This window comes from Perca fluviatilis, chromosome 15 (genome assembly GCF_010015445.1).
Source record: "Perca fluviatilis chromosome 15, GENO_Pfluv_1.0, whole genome shotgun sequence".
Classification (NCBI taxonomy): domain Eukaryota; kingdom Metazoa; phylum Chordata; class Actinopteri; order Perciformes; family Percidae; genus Perca; species Perca fluviatilis.
The window spans coordinates 6,229,331-6,247,450 of NC_053126.1; the positions used below are offsets into that span (position 1 = coordinate 6,229,331).

At 40.6% G+C, this 18,120-nt stretch overlaps 1 protein-coding gene across 1 annotated transcript; it reads right to left on the reverse strand.

The window, feature by feature from the left end:
- Window positions 1-32: 32 nt before the first annotated feature.
- On the reverse strand, window positions 33-15,089 carry baiap2l2a (BAR/IMD domain containing adaptor protein 2 like 2a). The gene is made up of 14 exons (XM_039823846.1): window positions 14,875-15,089; window positions 14,407-14,482; window positions 12,406-12,492; window positions 11,301-11,362; window positions 11,123-11,194; window positions 10,801-10,881; window positions 10,565-10,696; window positions 9,243-9,341; window positions 8,122-8,191; window positions 6,870-7,053; window positions 5,839-5,904; window positions 4,026-4,188; window positions 1,028-1,068; window positions 33-579 (listed from the first exon to the last, which is right to left on the reverse strand). The coding sequence occupies exons 1-14, from the start codon at window positions 14,926-14,928 to the stop codon at window positions 501-503; spliced, it is 1,266 nt and encodes a 421-aa protein (XP_039679780.1). The 5' UTR covers window positions 14,929-15,089; the 3' UTR covers window positions 33-500.
- Window positions 15,090-18,120: the final 3,031 nt, after the last annotated feature.

The window sequence follows — 18,120 nt, forward strand, 5'->3', positions numbered from 1 at the left end:
TCTAACATCAACTGTACAATAATAACACCTCATAGACAGTAATCATTTATTTCCAAAGTCACATGTCATCTCTTCCGTCCGAATTTCAGTGCCAATAAATCAAAGAAGGAATGATGATTTAAACCAGCTCATTGCACATATTAGTTTATGTTACATAAACACATTTGCAACAGGGATTAATTCTTACCATTTTACAAATGTTAAAGCCAATTATGAAAAGTCAACAAGGACAAAACCATTACTACCTAAAGAAACACAATGTTGGTTGTTAGTTTACCAAGACAAATATATATATATATATATACAGTCCATTTATTTTTGTCTTCTTTCTCCAGCTTTGTGTGTATCTATGGCAAACTGAGTGTTGTATGACAAAGTATGAAAAGCATTCACGCAAGGCCCACTTACTCACTTTCGACCATATATACTCTGCTATTTCCAAAGTCAAGAATGAACTGTCGAGCTCAACGAAAGCATTTGTTGTCAGGGTTGAGGTGTCATCATCGATATACACGTGGGGCCGATCTGTCATTGGTGGACGTGGGTCTCAGCTTAACAGTGGCAAATGGGTTGGTACCCCTTCAAAATAAAATGGAGAGAGAGAGAGAGAAACAGATGTTGGAGGGTTAGCAAGAAGACAGAGACCAATGGAGAAAAGCAATATCATAAAATAACATCTTTGAGCCTCACAGTGAAGGTTACAACAAGAGAAATGAGAACTTCACATTGGTCAAGCATCATCTAGCAAACTGTTCAGCCAAAGTGAGAGTGATAGTGAGTCAGGGTTCCCAAATGGCAACAAATGAAATAGTTTCAGAAGTAAACTGCACTTCAAACACTAATGGAGGGAAAGCAATTCTGTGTCATTTAGATCACTGCCCTCATATGATGTCATTTAATGGGTTCATGACATACTTCAAAAATAACATTATTTTCTGTAGAAGAGAACATGAGTGCCATTTAAAACCTGAGAGAGAGAGAGAGAGAGAGAGAGAGAGAGAGAGAGCAACAGGTACAATAATCTTACTTTGGGAAGAGTTCTGGTTGTGATCCATCAGGTTTTGATCTCTGTAGAAACACATATGAGAAAGGTATGGGTGAATAAAATCCAATCCAAACAAAGGCAAAATGCACTAATGGAGGCTCAGCGGGAACTGGCCCTCGACCCCTCGCCCTTCTGCTTTTAGTCGGTCCCCCCACAAGCTGCACACACACACACACACACACACACACACACACACACACACACACACACACACACACACACACACACACACACACACACACACACAAAATGAAAACAATCGTATAATAAATCTATATTTAGATTGTGGGGTAATACTAAAAATAAAAATAAATATCACACGTATTGCCCCTTAATTAGACCAACTAACACAATAATGTGATAGGTTTTAATATTAATCATTTAATAATCCAATCCAATCCAATCCACTTTATTTATATAGCACAATTTAAGCAATCAACAAGGTTACCAAAGTGCTTTACAGAGATAAAAATATATAAAACAAAATATCACAGTTTAGGAGGGCCATTTATTAGCTTGAGCTATCTGCATGACCCTGACAGAAACAGAAATGCTATTCAAACCACCGTGGGCTTGAACAGCAGCGAAGAGAAAAGACATTGGCAGTACTATCACACTGCAGAACCCTAAAGGTTATGTAGCAGACCTATTCAGTCACAAGGACTTCAAATAGGTCTTCGGTCTACACTAATAGTCTCAAATTACAGCATGCCAACACACACAGACACACACACACACACACACACACACACACACACACACACACACACACACACATGCACACAACCTCCTGGCTCATAAACCATCAGCAGCTGGAGCTTCCTCCCTGCATCCACCAGAAAGACGGGTGTGGAGCCATTGAGAACAGCACCCTGCCGCAGTGCCCCTGCTGGACAGACTGGCAAATACCATCAAAGGTTTACATAGTATGTCTCATCACAGCTGTCCCATATCATTTCACCTTTTGATAATGAAGCCAATTCAATATTGACATCAGGGGACATACTGTAATATACCAACAACTAAAAAAGCCGAAAGCAAACTCTGTTAGATACAGTAACTCTTTCTATAGTAAGGCAGCTTTTATGAAGGGAATACAAATTGTAACTAACGGCTTTATTCATGGTTAATGAATAATTTACTAATGCTCTATTGGTCAGTTAATAATAAGAGCAACTTTTGGGTTGCCAGTTGGAGAAACCCTAAACCGTCCCACCACTTATTTCTGGGACAAAAATCTATTTATTAACAGCTAATTTACACCCCAACTGCAGATTTGATGGATTAAAACCCTTTACTAATACACAAATTGGTTTATTAGAAAATGAGAAACCCATGAGCATTTATGAATACATTTAAAACAGTATTATTGCCAAATAGAAATATTAAACCAATAAACCAATAGGATTTACCTCAACCTGGTAACCCAAAATATGTTCCTATTGGTTGATTTTAAAAGAGTTATTAATCACTGATGTAAACCCAGATTTAGTTTTTTATTGGCCATTACTTATTCTTTCATGTTTTGTTAAAAACCATATTCATTACTAAATCACATTAGTTGTTTGTAATAATCAGCTTAAGTATGCAGTGCGCAGATCATATTAAAGGGGAACTATGCAGTTTTTTTTTAGCTTAATTTACCTTAACTGAACAGCTTCGGAGTCATTGGAATGGTTATATGACTTTTTTTCGGGTTGAATGGTGGTCATCTCGCTCTCCCCCCTAGCGCCTGTGAGCGGAAAATCCACCCTTGCAACTTTCGGCCGGTGAGCCGCGGGTCTCAGCGTCAGGAAGTACCGCGTGATATCAGGTCTCTCGATGTAACAAATTACTTCACGGCACTGCACACATACGCCCAGGAAACCGGCTAACAAGGTAGTGATTTTTTCGAGCGAGTTTTTCATGCTATTCATGGCTGAGCCGGCAAAAAAGAAGCAGAAACCTCGGAAAGCATTGTCGGAGGAACAGAGGAAGAGGAAACGGCAGACCGAGCGAGAAATCAGACATGAGTAAACATAGGAGCTGCTAAATATCTATTCCGCAGCTGTAGGGGGGGCTCTATAGAGAAACCTGTAGCGGGAGCTCTATAGAGGAACCTGTAGGGGGAGCTCTACAGAGAAACCTGTAGGGGGAGCTCTATAGAGAAACCTGTAGGGGGAGCTCTACAGAGAAACCTGTAGGGGGGGCTCTGTAGAGAAACCTGTAGGGGGGGCTCTGTAGAGAAACCTGTAGGGGAGCTCTACAGAGAAACCTGTAGGGGGGGCTCTATAGAGAAACCTGTAGGGGAGCTCTATAGAGAAACCTGTAGGGGGAGCTCTACAAAGAAACCTGTAGGGGGGGCTCTATAGAGAAACCTGTAGGGTGGGCTCTGTAGAGAAACCTGTAGGGGGAGCTCTGTAGAGAAACCTGTATGGGGGGCTCTATAGAGAAACCTGTAGGATGGGCTCTGTAGAGAAACCTGTAGGGGGAGCTCTGTAGAGAAACCTGTAGGGGGAGCTCTACAGAGAAACCTGTAGGGGAGCTCTACAGAGAAACCTGTAGGGGAGCTCTAAAGAGAAACCTGTAGGGGGAGCTCTATAGAGAAACCTGTAGGGGGAGCTCTACATAGAAACCTGCGAGCAAAAAGCGAGCAAAAAGCGAGCAAAAAGCGGCCAAGAAATGGCCAAAACTGCATAGCGCCCCTTCAAAGCAACACTAGAGAACGTTTTCCTGCTTCGGTTCCCCTTCGGTCCTAAATCAACTAATTTGGGATTACAGTGTAGTTACAATTTATAAAGGCTTTGTAAAAGGTACCTCGTGGTCCTCAAAAGACTTTTGAAAAATACTGCAGAAAATACTGCAGAAAAAAAAAATGCAATAAGCTCCCAGGTGCTACCTTTCCATTTTTGTCTATTTGATTGATATATTCTATTGATGGAGAGGCAGAGAGAGAATTGGTTGATATTAACTACACTGATGGATAATCAGACAGCCATACCTTGTTTTCTGAATAAGACTCAGCCCTTTTGTCAGGAGTCAGTGTGATTGGTCGCATCTCATTCTGTTTATTTGAAGACAGAGGTGGTGGAGGCGGAGGGGGCGGGGCTACTGGTTGGTCCAGTAGGTTGCTCATGCTGCTGCTGCTTCGCAGAGAGGAGCTCCTGGAATTACAGAAACATTCTATTGGTTTTGGTTGTTGTTAGAAAATATAAAATAAAAAAATATAGCGTACACTTGAACTCATTTAGATTTTTTTTAGGTGGGCCTTTCTTAATGCTATAGTGCGTAGTTTCTATGTCCCCCATGAGGAATTCTAAGTATTGACAACAAAACTGTCGGCGCGTCCACATGATACAAGCTAGGCCTGGCAAACTCAATTCCTTTTAAGGATTCAGGTTATTCTGAGTCACTCACTAAACTGATCCGGGATGTGCGAGTCACTTGAGTCAGTATTGCTAGCTTGCAATGTTTTGGACTGTCTGCTCGACCTAATTGCATTTAAGCATACTACATTTATACACCCAAACCTACAGTAGGCCTAGCTAGGCTACGTGCAGAACATTGTATGTTATTTCAGAAGTGAAAGAATGGCTTTTGTTGTTGATTTTCTTTACCCTGAGCTCAAGTAGAGACTTCACTTGCTCGTCTGCTACAGATCCACTCATAGCCGGCTGATTTGCGCGATTGACTGAGTCACGCGAGAACTCATGAGTCATCGACAACTCATGAGTTGTGGAGTTAGTCCCATGGTCTGCGAGCTTGCAATGTTTCCGGCTCTGAGTCTGTGGGTCGGGAAGTTCCTATAACCTGTCTCGGCCTGTCTCTCTGCTCACTCACTCGCTTGAGTTGACTTGTGGAGTTATCGTTGCCTACGGAATTGTAAGTTATTAAGCTTTTGGCAGCTAAGATGGCTAGGACTAGTAGTAGCTAATGTTGCAAGAGGTTTGTGTCTGGCACTGTTATCATTTTAGATTGAATTGTAGTAGGACTCAACTGATCCAAGTTAATGATACTAGAGACTCGCGATTCACGAGTCAATTTAAAGACTCGGGTGAAAGATCAGAGTGAATCACGACTCAAACTGGTTTAATACAAGCCTTCCCCACGCAGTTACTTGTAGCCAAGGAGGACACAGAGGATTAAAAAAACATGATGGACTCTTCAGAAGAGGTAATTATCTTCACTTCTGCGCCGGACGACACCAATCTTCTGAACATTGCCACACTGAGAAATCCAGAGAGAGTTGTGTGGAGCAGATAGTCTTAATTAGCTTTGTAGCAACTTATTTGGCAATGGCTTGAATGTAACGGACGTTCATATAATATATTCCGCACTAAAGCTTTAAGGTTGCTAAGATAAGTTTTTTTTCTGCTCCAAAAGATCCAAACTATTCTTTTAACATTGACATTATAGGCATTTAGCTGTGGCATGTATCTACAGTGACCGAGCAAAGTTTTAGTTTAAACTTCTTACTGGTTTTCCTCACAGCAATGGGTCACCCAAATATCTTAAATAGTTATTATTCCAGGCCTGAGCTTCATGCTGACCCTCTTTATTAAATGTTGGGCCCATAAAACAATAAGGACAGCCTGGGGGAGCTGGAAATATATACTCTGTGTCAGGTTTGAAAGGCAAACATTATGCAGACTTTTTTGGTTAAAGTGTCTCCATCCATTCTTTCGCCATGCTGCAGTACTGTATAATAAGATCCAGTAAGCTATGACAATACATTTCTTTAACAGCCTGCACTTAGCATGATATAATGTTATTTAACAGTCGTACTTGTTGAATACATTTGACTGGATGCTTACCCAGAACTGATTGTCATTGGAGGATCATCCATTGCTTCCACATAGGTAGCTGGAAACCATCCCTGACTGAAAACAAAAGAGCCAGAAAGTAAAGGTGAGGGTAGTGGATTATGTGTTCATCTCTAGCTGATAGAATTTGTAAAAAAGCCTTTACAAAGTGTATTTATCTTTACTAAAGACGAATACACGTTTTAACACAATTGAATTGGGCTGTTGCTAGTTGTTGCCATGTCCATACTGACTGGTCCAATCCATCCTTTTGGTCTAGACTGAAATATCGCAACAACTACACAACATTTTGTACCGACATTGATTGTCTCCAGAGGGTGAATCCTAAATGACTTTGGTGATCCTCTAACTTTTCTTCTAGCATCATCATCAGTTCAAAATATGTGTGTGTGTCCAATACTTTGGTTTATGGTCAGATACCTGGTAAACTAACCACATTCCTATCAGTGCTAATGAGCAAATATTCACTTATTAACTTGCTAAACTAAGATGAAAAAGATAAAAAACATTAAACATCAGCCTGTTAGCATTTAGCTCAAAGCATCAGTGTGCTTCAGTGTAGCCTCACAGAGCTGCTATAGCATTGCTGTAGACTCTTAGTCTTGTTTTAATGAATGGTTTCTATTGCTTCTGTTTTTCAATAAGCCTTTAATATGTTATTCTTTAAATTTTATTGTCATTGATTTCCACAAATAGTAACAGTACTCACTGTTTCTTATACACTTTTATTTATTCCTTACAAATAGTTGCCCCTTTATTTATCACCTTATTTTTCCTGAGGACAAGGAGCCTTTGTCGAGAACATTAAATGTAAAAAAAACGTTTGTCAGTAGAACTACTGAAGAGCCTCAGTGTGAAACAGAGAGTACAGCAGCAAACAAAGTACACTACTATAGATTGTACTTGAGCAGCCAAGACACATTTACAGTGGGTACAGAGAGACAGTGGTTAAGCAAGACAGACAGACAGTCACCACGTTCACACAAACACACACACACACCTCGCGAGGATACATCTCTCACCGTGAACTGCTTTCAGCACGTCCGAACAGCCAGCCGTTCTTGGGCTGTTTGACCAGCACGGTAATCATCTCTCCCCTGGTGAAGGGCAGCAGGGTTTGGTTGGAGCCACCAGGCTGGTGGGCCACCCTGGCCCTCATGTATCGGCCTCCTGAAGAGCGAGAAATGCTTCCCTGGGGAGACGGCGCTGGAGAGATAAAAAAAATGAAACACTTAGGTGCAGAGATGACAGTTTGTCAAAGCGCAAGTTAGATGATAAAGCAGCTGGAATTGCAAAGAAAGATCTCTGGTGAAATGATTAATTAAAAAAAATATAAGCGGCTAGGATTTATTTCTTTATTTATTGCCCTGGTATTCATAACTCAGAGGGTTATCAGACTACTAAATATCTTACTCTATGCATAATTATCTCTGCTTGGATGGCAAGGGGTGAAATCCATTGAATTATACAGAGAGAGGGTGGCATTGTTTGGGCCAACAAGCCTGCTGCATGCAATGATTTAGAAGGGCAAAAGTGGAGACGTGCTATTTAATATTCTAGAGATTGTTTATTGTCTGTTTTAGATAATTTGTTACTTTATCTTTTTTTTTTCACTCTAGATAAGCGAGCCAAGTAATTAGACAGACTTTTTGCACAGGAACGTACAAATGAGGTGTGAAAAGTGTGTTATGTGCAAAATTGGGCGAGAGAGAGAGAGAAACAGAGATAGAAGGCTTAAAGAATGATAAAGCGGGTGGTAGAGTGAAGGCAAAATGAGCACTGATATGTAGGCGGAGGCATTATGGACTGCACACACAGACGACAATGAATATTACAGAAATACTTTTAGGATAAACATGACACGTAATATGTGGCTCCAAAGTAAAATCTGGATCTTTTCATGGTGTCGTTTTTAGCTGTTTGGAGCACTTGAACAGCTACAAGGTTGACATTTTATATTTATTTACACAGTCTCAGTAATACGGAAGAGGATTAGGGCCACATGTGGAAAAATGTATTTGAGTTTAAAGTCAGAATTCTGACTTTAATGTAAGCATTCTGAGATTAAAGTCTGAATTCTGACTTATTTGACTACCTTTATTATTTATTGTATTTGTATAGTGTATACATCTCAGAATTCTGACTTTTTTTTTTTTTTATAATTCTGACTTTAAACTCAGAACTCAATACATTTTTTCACATGTGGCCCTAATCCTCTTCTGGACAGTAAAGTGTACTCAAAATAAATACAGAGTTTTGGAATGAAGCCCTCACCCCTTGATGGTATGTTGCCGAGGGGCAGTGCCTCTCTGCTCTTTCTCATCTCCTCCTCCCTCATCCCCACCTGTACAACAACCACACGCACGGATACAAACAACTTGACCACACGTTATCTGTTGTAATGTTAATATATCTTGTAAAACCCATGAATTACATTACAATCATAATGGCAAAGGTCCCATCTGAACAAACAAACAATAAAGAAAAGCAGCAGCCCAGGATGTGTTGGATACACTGAATGAGTAATGTATATCATGTGTGACTGTAGAAGCACAATTCCGATATCTGTCTAAAGCGGCTCCCAGGCTTCTCTTTGTTATAAGCAAAAGATAAATCCCACTTCCGACAAAACAAACACAAAATCCATGTTAATCCTCCGACTGTTTATTACAGTAGGATGTGGGATGTGTGGGGTTCATAGGCACGTCACCTTCCAATCAGGAACAGACTGAAAGTGACAGGGTTTCATCTCTGTTGTTTACCTGAATGGTAATTGCAGCCTTCATACAAAGAACCATATGGTTTCAGTTTGTGAATTATCCATGGTGTGTTAATCCCACTGTATTGAGATGCAGATAATTCATACTCACAGACCTGCGTGTTTATTCAGATGATATACAATATATATGGTTCAGTTTTGAATTAAAGTTAGTGTTTGCACAGAAAAATATGTATAGCCTTATCACAATCACCTATTAATGTCTTTCATACCAGACAATGTGTAATCTCTGTCCTATTTCAGCTCTATTTCCTTCAAAGCTTTGCTCTATTACTGTAAATCAGGCTCCAACCAGCAGAGGGCACCCTGGTAACACAAATATGATTGCAATAGTTCATTGGTTTCCCTATAACAACACTGCCTGTGCATAAGTATTATCAATATATTTGTTGCACAAACTCAGACAATTTAAAACAAAAACATGCAAGAAGTTTGGACCGGTTCAAATTCTGTTATCCATTTCACAAGCTATTTGCCCAAACAGTAGGCCTATATTTGTAAGACAGGATTATATCTCACAAGAGCAGCATCTTGTTATTGTTATTTTATGTATCCCAGCTCGGATCCTGCCTAAATAATTCAGTAAACACGACTGATTTCTATAAACTGAACTCACAGAGTTGTCCAATGAAGTGGGTCGTCGGACCTCAGGTGCTCTGGTGGCATCCGTGTCCACCGTCCAGGCATCAGCTCGCTGCTGGAGGGGACCTCCTGCCTGCCGCACACACACACACACACACACACACACACACATACAAATACGATAAATTACCAGCTTATGTTACAGCAGAAAAGTAATACTTATTTGGGGCAAGAATGTATGTTCAGTGCTGGGCGACGAGACAAAAGTCGTAAGCAGTTATCCAAATATGATAAACAGCTGCCTGCTCTGTTTATGGTTAAAGGTGAGTACTGTTGTTGTCATCGTTGTTGTTGTTGCCTTTAAAAATCCCATTAGCCATTTCTATACGACTGCTATCTCTTTGTGTTTGTGAGACACAATTCTACTCAAACAGGTTAAAGCTGCAGAATCAAAACTGGTAATTTTTCTGCAGGTAAAGATAGTAAAATTGTTGAAATTTTGACTTTTTACTTCACAATTCTGACATTTTATGTCATGATTTAGACTTTTATATATATATAATTTTAACTTATAGATGTTATAGACTTTCCTTAAGATGTTCAATTTTCTTTATCACTTTCTTCTTTTCATCTATTTTTTCTTTTCTGGGGGTAAATGTCCTTCCATACTTGTGGACTAGTAGATCATTTGTCTGTTATTTACCTTGGTTAATTTATTTTTAGACACAATGCACAATGCACAATGAGGAACAGCCGAGCGGTGGGGCAGTATACAGTAATAGTAAGATGTTACAAGGTTACATTTATTGGAATGAGCCTCATAACTACATTGTTCAAAAATGATGTTGCAGTAAGTATTACAGTAAACTTGAGTTTTTATTGAGAGGGCTAAATATTAAACAAACAAGAAGACACGTGTCAGGTCAGTCCTGAACCACTGGTACAGTCTCAAAGGGCTTTGTGACAGCCTCATTATGAAAACTTGGTTTGGGTTTGGTGCACTGAAGGTGTTTAATGAGGACAGTGGAGTGGTGTTATAAAAAAGTGAACAGGGAGTCCAGAGTTCAAACAGACAAGCTGTGAGTGTGGCATCAGTCCCGCTGAACCTACTGAATGTGTATCTGCTGTTCTGTGGTTGACCCTCATTATAAAGGGCGGGAAGGGGAATGTCCCCGCGGGGACCGATAAAGTCTCACATGAATGAATCATTACACATTATTGTGAATTCTCTTTTGAGTGTCTTCCTGTCATTGAGCTTCTGACATCCATTGCAATGAGTTGTGCGACAAACCTGACCCATTTGGTAGTCATAAAAAACATAAAATATTGAAATGCTATTTGAAGTAAGTTGTAAACCTTATTCATGAGGTGGGCGATGGATTGTATCAGGGCGCAGTGTTTCTCAGACAGGAAGCGGTATCGCCTCTCCTCCTCCTTCAGAGCCTCGGCGTGGCTCTCCCTGAGGAACTGCAAATACTCACTACAATCCTGAGGACACACATCATTGAAAGTACATATATATTCTGTACATGGACACACTCATATACAGTGGTGCTGAATCCGGGGGTGCGGAAAAAGAGAGAGAGAGAAACCTGGTTGGCTCCTCTCCTCAGCTGTCTCTCCAGAGCTGCTGCCTGGTTGTGGACTTCCATTTCATAATGCTTCCTGCTGCCCTGCACGAAAGAGAATTCACATCTCGTCTGTGTACGAACAATTCAGTCACCCAGGTAGCAATTAGCAATCCAGTGGAAATGAAAATGAAGACGTTTCCCCATTAATTCTAATGGCGTCTTCACTTCTAATGATAGATTCCCATGATACCCCCGCAGTTATTCATTTGACATTGCTTCCGGGAAATAATTAGGAGTTATTCTGTAAAAAAAAACTTTTGACCCTGTGTTGGCCCTCACTCACTGATATGTAGTCTCTGTCCAGTCTGATGTTATTGTCCATCTCCTGAAGAACCTCCATACTGAACCTGCAGAACTGGAAGAAGACAAAATCATGTTAAACATTTGAGAAAATGGAGCACGTAAGAGTTTGATCCCACCCGACATGTCGTGATGGACAGATAAGTGTTGATGTAACGTACTACTCCATCCAGCTCCCCGGTGAGTCTCCTTTGGCTCTCAGAGATCTGAATCAGGACGTCTCCTTTAACACAATTACATCATTGTTATTGCGACTAGAAAACAATAAAATGACATTGTAAAATATTTTCCCTTTGTTCATTTCTATCTACTCATTAGCCAGTGATCGCAACACAAATACACAACATCTTACTTTACCTCTCTCTCACACACACACACACACACACACACACACGAGTCAAGATAAGAACATAGGGACGTAGGACTGACTTATTTATTCTTCTTTTAAGAGAATAGTGAGGTTGATAGTTAGATTGCAACATAGTGTGTTTGTCAGTCTGTTTTGTGTGACTTTAGCCAAGAAGTGTTGGCAGTGTAAGTATCAGATGCCAGCAGGCAACATGAATAATAGACGATGACAGGCAGCGGGCCGTGCTCCGCTCATTTAACCCAGCCACTCTAAAGGGGTTGTTGTTGTCATGTTAGGTTTTGTGGCTGGAGCTGTTGTCCAAACTGGATCATTAGTCTACTCTTACATATTTTCCATTTCAGGGACAGTGAGAAGTAAAGCAAAAATAAGTTCAACATACTTTCTCCAGAATATCATGTTATGGCATGCAAAACCTGATATTCAAATGGTGCTTTGGAAAGGGTTTTGAGCGTTTAAAAAAAAAAAAAAATGTTTAGCTTCTCTTCTGCCCCTCACTATGTTGAGCCCGAGACAGGACTCAGGTCAGGTAAAAGCTGTGCAGTCCTTATAAGCACTGACTGTTATATATATTGTAAAACACATTCATTCAACTTATCAAATTATGTTTAAAATCAAAGACTATTACTACTAAGAGTGTGTGGGAAGAATATGCTATTCCCACACACACACATACATGCTACACATGCACTGGTAGTAATTGTGAAAGGAGTAATAAGACGCCGCCAAAGTGTAAACTTTGGTCTTCATGACGCGGTAGAACACTGTTTGATTAGTTTAATAAATGGCCATAAACACATCAAAGACGAAAGGATCACATCCTGGATTGTTATATCTTGTTGGTGTTTCCACTCAGTAATCATGAGATTACCAAAGCCTGAATGTGTGTTCACACATACCTAGCAAGCGGGAGGATGTGGTGTGAAAAGCCCTTTCTCCAATCTTTGAAAGTGCACTGAAGTAGGCCTCACTTGTCAGAGCAAGAGCTGAAACACACACACACACACACAGTAGTCAATTGAAATGCTAATGCATTTGGTACACTTCGCTTCCCAGGCAAAGCACTACAAAAGCAGCTAAACAGAGCCATTAATTAAAAACAAATATTCAATTATTCAAATTTCCATACACACAAGTATCTCTCTGTGATCATTTGGAAATATGTTCACATAAATAAAAACCTCACAGTAAAATCACATTTCTTTTGATCAGCAATAACCATGAAGTCCTTCTTCGCTCTCATTGCTAACTCCTTGCATTTTGACCTCCTGCAATTGATATTGCTTTATTTGTACTGTACTCCCTAAATGGTGAGTTCACCCCCTTCCATTTATTTTATCATTCATTTTCATTTATGCAACATAAATAACGCAGCAGCTAAATTCAGTTGTGGAGAATAAAAACAGTGCTGAGAACCATCTGGCCTAGCTTGGCGGAGTAGCAGTAAATTACATCTCATTACATCTGCAATCTCAGGTTTTGACTCTAGGGAAATTCACAAGTTGTTTTTATTTTAAATTACATACATTAAACACTTTATTCTCAGCCTTTCTCTCTTAGTTACTGCTGTACTGTGGAGGATGGTCTGGCAATGGGAAACTACTGCTGCACCCTCCTGATTTTAGGGCAGTATACTGTAAGTCAAAAGGGATCAAATCAAAGTTTGACCCGAATTAAATCACCAGCTTTGTGTGGCCTCGGTGACTTGCGCACGGCATCAGATCCCTGAGCAGAGGTGGTTCTGGTCTTTTAGACGTGAGTGAGCTTTAGCTGCATTTTTCCGCTGGTGAGAAAAACTTCTTTTTGGAGAGATGGGGCTACAGCCTGTGCTTACCAAGCAAACACACACACACACACTCTCCGAGGCTGTGAGAGCAAGAGATTTCAACAGTGAAAACCTCTGTGATGGTGCTTTAATAACAATGGATAGGGAGCTTCCACAAGCAGCATCCACTACCTGTTTGATAAATAGATTATTTTTAAATTTATGACGAGAAGCTGCATCAGCAGAAACACTCTTGGCCTTGGCTCGAGCCCATTAACGTGTCATTAAATTATTGCTCTACCCTGAACCCTCGGAGCGAGCGCTTATAGCCTCTGTGCAGGTGGCAACAGGAGACCTAATAATCTGTATTTTATCTCTGCAGGGCTTTTGGTGCAGTGGTGCTACTACAAATCAGTTCTTGATGCAGCATTGCTGCTCGTGCATATATTAAACACACATGTATAATGCAATGTAATGTGTGAAAGCATCACGTGTAAAAACGCTTCTGTTGCTGAATCCCATTTGCATGTCAGCGTTTCACATTTAATGCATTGCACGGGGATTAGAGGTGATTATGATGTGGATAATTAAGACATAAAATCCAGACGCAATTACTGACTCAAATTAAAAGTTTAATCCTGACCTCTCTTCTCTTTTCGTTGCAGGATTTAAAAGAAAAGACATAGAGCATGCAAATACATTCAAGACTACATTCAGTATCTTCAATCCCTGCCTCTGTCTACGGAAATCAGATATAGTTGTTTGTCTGGTGACAATATCGTCATAACAGCCTCTGCAGGCCTTGGTTACAGGCCCATAATCAAGGCTGTATAACAGTATCAGGATATTCCCAAAGCATATGGACTTTGGAATTAGTTTCAGTGAATTAGATGCCTGACACCTCTCATGTTCCTTTCAAAGCCATTTGTTTGTTTAGTCTATTGCACTAATAAAGGTGCGTGTGCAAATTTATATATATATATATATATATATATGTATATTATATTCACACATATCATTCACACAGAAATTCTGTCTATCTGTCCATCTCTCTGTCTGTCTGTCAGTCTGTCCGTCCGTCTGTCCATCTCTCTGTCTGTCTGTCCGTCCGTTCGTCCGTCTGTCTAACCCTTACCCTGGAAGGCTTGGACGTATCTGTTACCCAGTAAAACCAGTTTCTGTAGGCTTGGGTTGAACTCGTCCATCAAGCTCTGTTTAAGAAACACAAACACAGTTTTTTTTGAAAGTCAGAGAAACTTTAAGACCTACCTAAAGGAGAATCAATAAAATCCACCTTTATTTCAATCTGTATTTATGAGCACAAACTCTCCTTCCCAACACCGGAGCACAGACAACCTACAGTAAGACTCAAGCTAAGGAAATACTCCTTGAATTTGAAACAGACTTTGTGAATTCACATCATGTTTGCTCGGCAGAAATTAAACTCAAAAAGTTAGACTGATCTTCACTCCTCAGTAACCAAGAAGTGGGTTTTTTTCCAGAGTGTGTCTTGAAAAGAAATCACAACACAGGACACTCTTACTTTTTCCCACAGGTACGTTTCTTGTCTAATTTGAACCCGCACAAAGTATCTGTTACTTACAGAGTAAATCCCCAAGGTGGACCGATGCAGCTGATCGCTATTCATCCCCGACATGTTTATATCCAGAACAGTGCAACTGTCAGTGAAACCTCAAGAGGGTCTGCGGGTCTTAAATCATCCAGCAAATGTGCCAACGCCTCTGTGAGAAAAGAGTTAATAGTATTAAAGTGGACGTGGAGCTGAGGAGAGGAGGCAGTGTGTAAGTAACTGACACCACTGTGGCCTGAGAAAGACTGGAGGTAAATAATTAAACATGGCTCAACCATAAAACACACACATGCTGTAAACCCTGACTGGGCGTGTGCGAGTGCCCCATTGTATGTTTTATTCAAGACTATAACAAAGTTCTGTTTTCACTCTATAATGCATAAAACCATCATATGTAAACTTTTTAAAATGGGTTGTAAAACATATACTGTACACTTGGTTTTTCATGTGCTGTTTTTTTTAAATCCATGTCGTAACCTCTTTAAGAAAAGTGCTATATAAATAAAATGTATTATTTACACTACCGGTCAAATTTTAGGGGTCACTTAGAAATTTCCATTCTACTCCATTATAGACAGAATACCAGCTGATCTGAGTGGGTGACTGATCTTAAATGCAATATCTACATTGCCCATTATCAGCAACCATTCATCCAATTTAATAAAAAAAAAACAGCTGGGTGTTGTAGCTTCTGGCACAGATTACTCAAACAGAAGTATATGTTGTATTAGTTAACATCTATTTTAGGGTGCGGATACATATTTCATGCACTTTAAGGCATTTACAGCAACAGGGCGATGCATGTGGGATTGACACAAAATAAACTACAGTGCCCATGTTCCTCATAACATATTTATCATATGGTGAGGAACGCATCACCATATTACAGGATAAGCTACTGTATATCAGGCTTTGCATGTGCAGATAATGGGGATTTGTTGATGGAAAACATAGAATATCACTAGACTTATCCTTTAAAGCAACACTAGAGAAAACTTTCCCGCTTCAGTCCCCCTACAGGTTGGAAGCGGAATTGTCCCATTATGTCTCATTCAAACTACAGATCCGCTAGCCTGGTCCTACCAGACTCTGGTACATTTTATTTGTACAGAGAGTCTGGCCACTCTCCATTGACAAGTGTTAACTTCCTTGAAGGCGGGTACTCTGTTGAAGTTTAAAACTACTGGATCTGCCCAGAGCCACTCTGGATCTGCCATAACCAATCGCTAACGTTTGGTCGTGACGTATGTCATGCGCAAGAGGGGAGACCGAAAAGGCTTATATTTATCATTAGCATCGCTAGCGTTTGCCTTAGCCAACTCCTTCAAAACTAACAGAGCGAGCTGGAAAACCAAACTTTTCCCGAATCCCGTGGGGAGGAGGGCCACAACATCACGGCCACCAACACAACTCAGCAAAGATTGTTCTTGCTCGGGCTTTAACTTCTGGATATTCGGCAGTGTTGCCACAACGGACCGAATGGCTCGCTTGCATCTTTCTCCGCCGCCATTACGGAACTACAACTCTAGTGCACGACTTCAACCTCATCGTTCTCAGCTACTCCCTCTGTTCGCTAGCCTGGTTGACACCAGACCCTTCTCAGTTGTAACTGAGAGTGGGTCTTGGAAAGGTTCATTGACAGTTCATTTCCAAAGGGGCGTCACCAACGGCGCTCAAATGTCTCTGGGCGCATTGGATAGTCCTTCACCCAATCAGACCAACGATCCGGTAGCCTTAATGTTGAACGTAAACAAAAACCTGCTCGCCGTCGCTGCGCTATCGTCATCGCGTAAAGCCCACCTCAACGGTTGTGATTGGTGTGAAGCCCGCCTCAGCGGTTGTGATTGGTGCCTCGATTTTGGGGACATTGGAAATGGGTTTGAATGGGCTCTTGCCAAATTTGCCGGAAGTTTGTCAGGGTTTACCCAGACTATCTGTTCGCTGATTGGACCGCCAAATATTTGGCTGGAGAAAACCCAAGAATATACCGCAAACCCATACGTAGTAGTGAAGGGAAATGAAAATTTAGCGTAAGTACGTAGGAGGGTGGAGCCAGGCTACAGATCCGCTACCCCATCTGGCAAACTTGAATATTGCGGTTATAGCCGATAGAGCTGCAAAGTGAATGCAGAAGGGCCATTCACCCTGTTACGAGTTGATGAACCACTGAAATGATTTTGGAAACATTATTTTAAGTTACAAAAACTTCTCTACTGTTGCTTTAATATCAGTTCTGTCAGGTCCATTAAGTCAAGAACACATATGACAATAAAAATGATTTAGGAAATTTTTATTGACTTAATTGCATTTCAGTTAATAAATTCTGAATAAAATTTTTGGCGGTATGGCTCTGTTCAGGGAGTCCTCTGACCTTTCATGAGCACCATGAAATAGCAGAGAGTCAGAGGACAGCAGCAGCATTAGGGAACGCTCACACAGTTTAGGACTGTGTGAGCTGAAATATTCCCCCACATGAACAGACGACGACATAGAAGCAAATGCCACGTTATACACGACAAGGAGGAGCAGGGGAGGTGGCGGGCGGCAGAGAAGCGAGCAGCAAGCAGGTAGGAGCAAACTGAATCTGTTTTAAATAGGGCGCCCTGTTTGAGTGTAGCCATTAAGCAGCGAGGGGTGTTGACCAGCTGATGCGCTAATCCAGATCAGCTGATGCAGCTCAGCTGGAGCAGATCAGCTGATGAGACCGTGTTGTTGGCCAATAGCGTTAGCAGCGACTTGATTACCTGGCCTGCCAGAACTGACGCTGACGCTCAATTTCTTTACTTCACGCCCAAAGGTGGGTCACAAAAAAAAGTGCTCAGTGAGTAGAACTGATTCCGAACAATTGTTGTCCATAAAAGGTAGTTTTCTTTTTTTATAAATGCCTGAATATAAACTGAATATGTAGCCATGAAGCATGTACAAATTCAAAGGAAAACAATGTGGAAACAGTCTTCTTTCTGCAATATTTTTTTTATCTACAGTAACACTATTTTGTATTAAAAAAATAAGTAGAACTTGGAAATGGAAATGCATGATTTGGGGCTATAATAAATGAAATTGACTTGACTAAATATGTAAACAGCACAAAGTGTAGTACTTGTAATTAAAGCATATTTTAAAAATCTGTGATCCCAATCCTTTAATACAGTAGTATCATTAATATTTCTCATTTTTGATTGGTTAATGCAGAGCTCAGTGGTCATATGTGCTAAAAATCCTATAATCCTCATACTTTAATCACTTTAGATGTCAAAG

Excerpts from the sequence above, each read along its gene's own strand:
- baiap2l2a (XM_039823846.1), bottom strand. The coding sequence starts at position 14,928 with ATGTCGGGGATGAATAGCGATCAGCTGCATCGGTCCACCTTGGGGATT. Across the intron at positions 10,697-10,800 it reads TGAGGAGAGGAGCCAACCAG|GATTGTAGTGAGTATTTGCA; the intron begins GTTTCTCTCTCT and ends GTGTGTCCTCAG. Across the intron at positions 9,342-10,564 it reads TCGCCCACCTCATGAATAAG|GCAGGAGGTCCCCTCCAGCA; the intron begins GTTTACAACTTA and ends TGTGTGCGGCAG.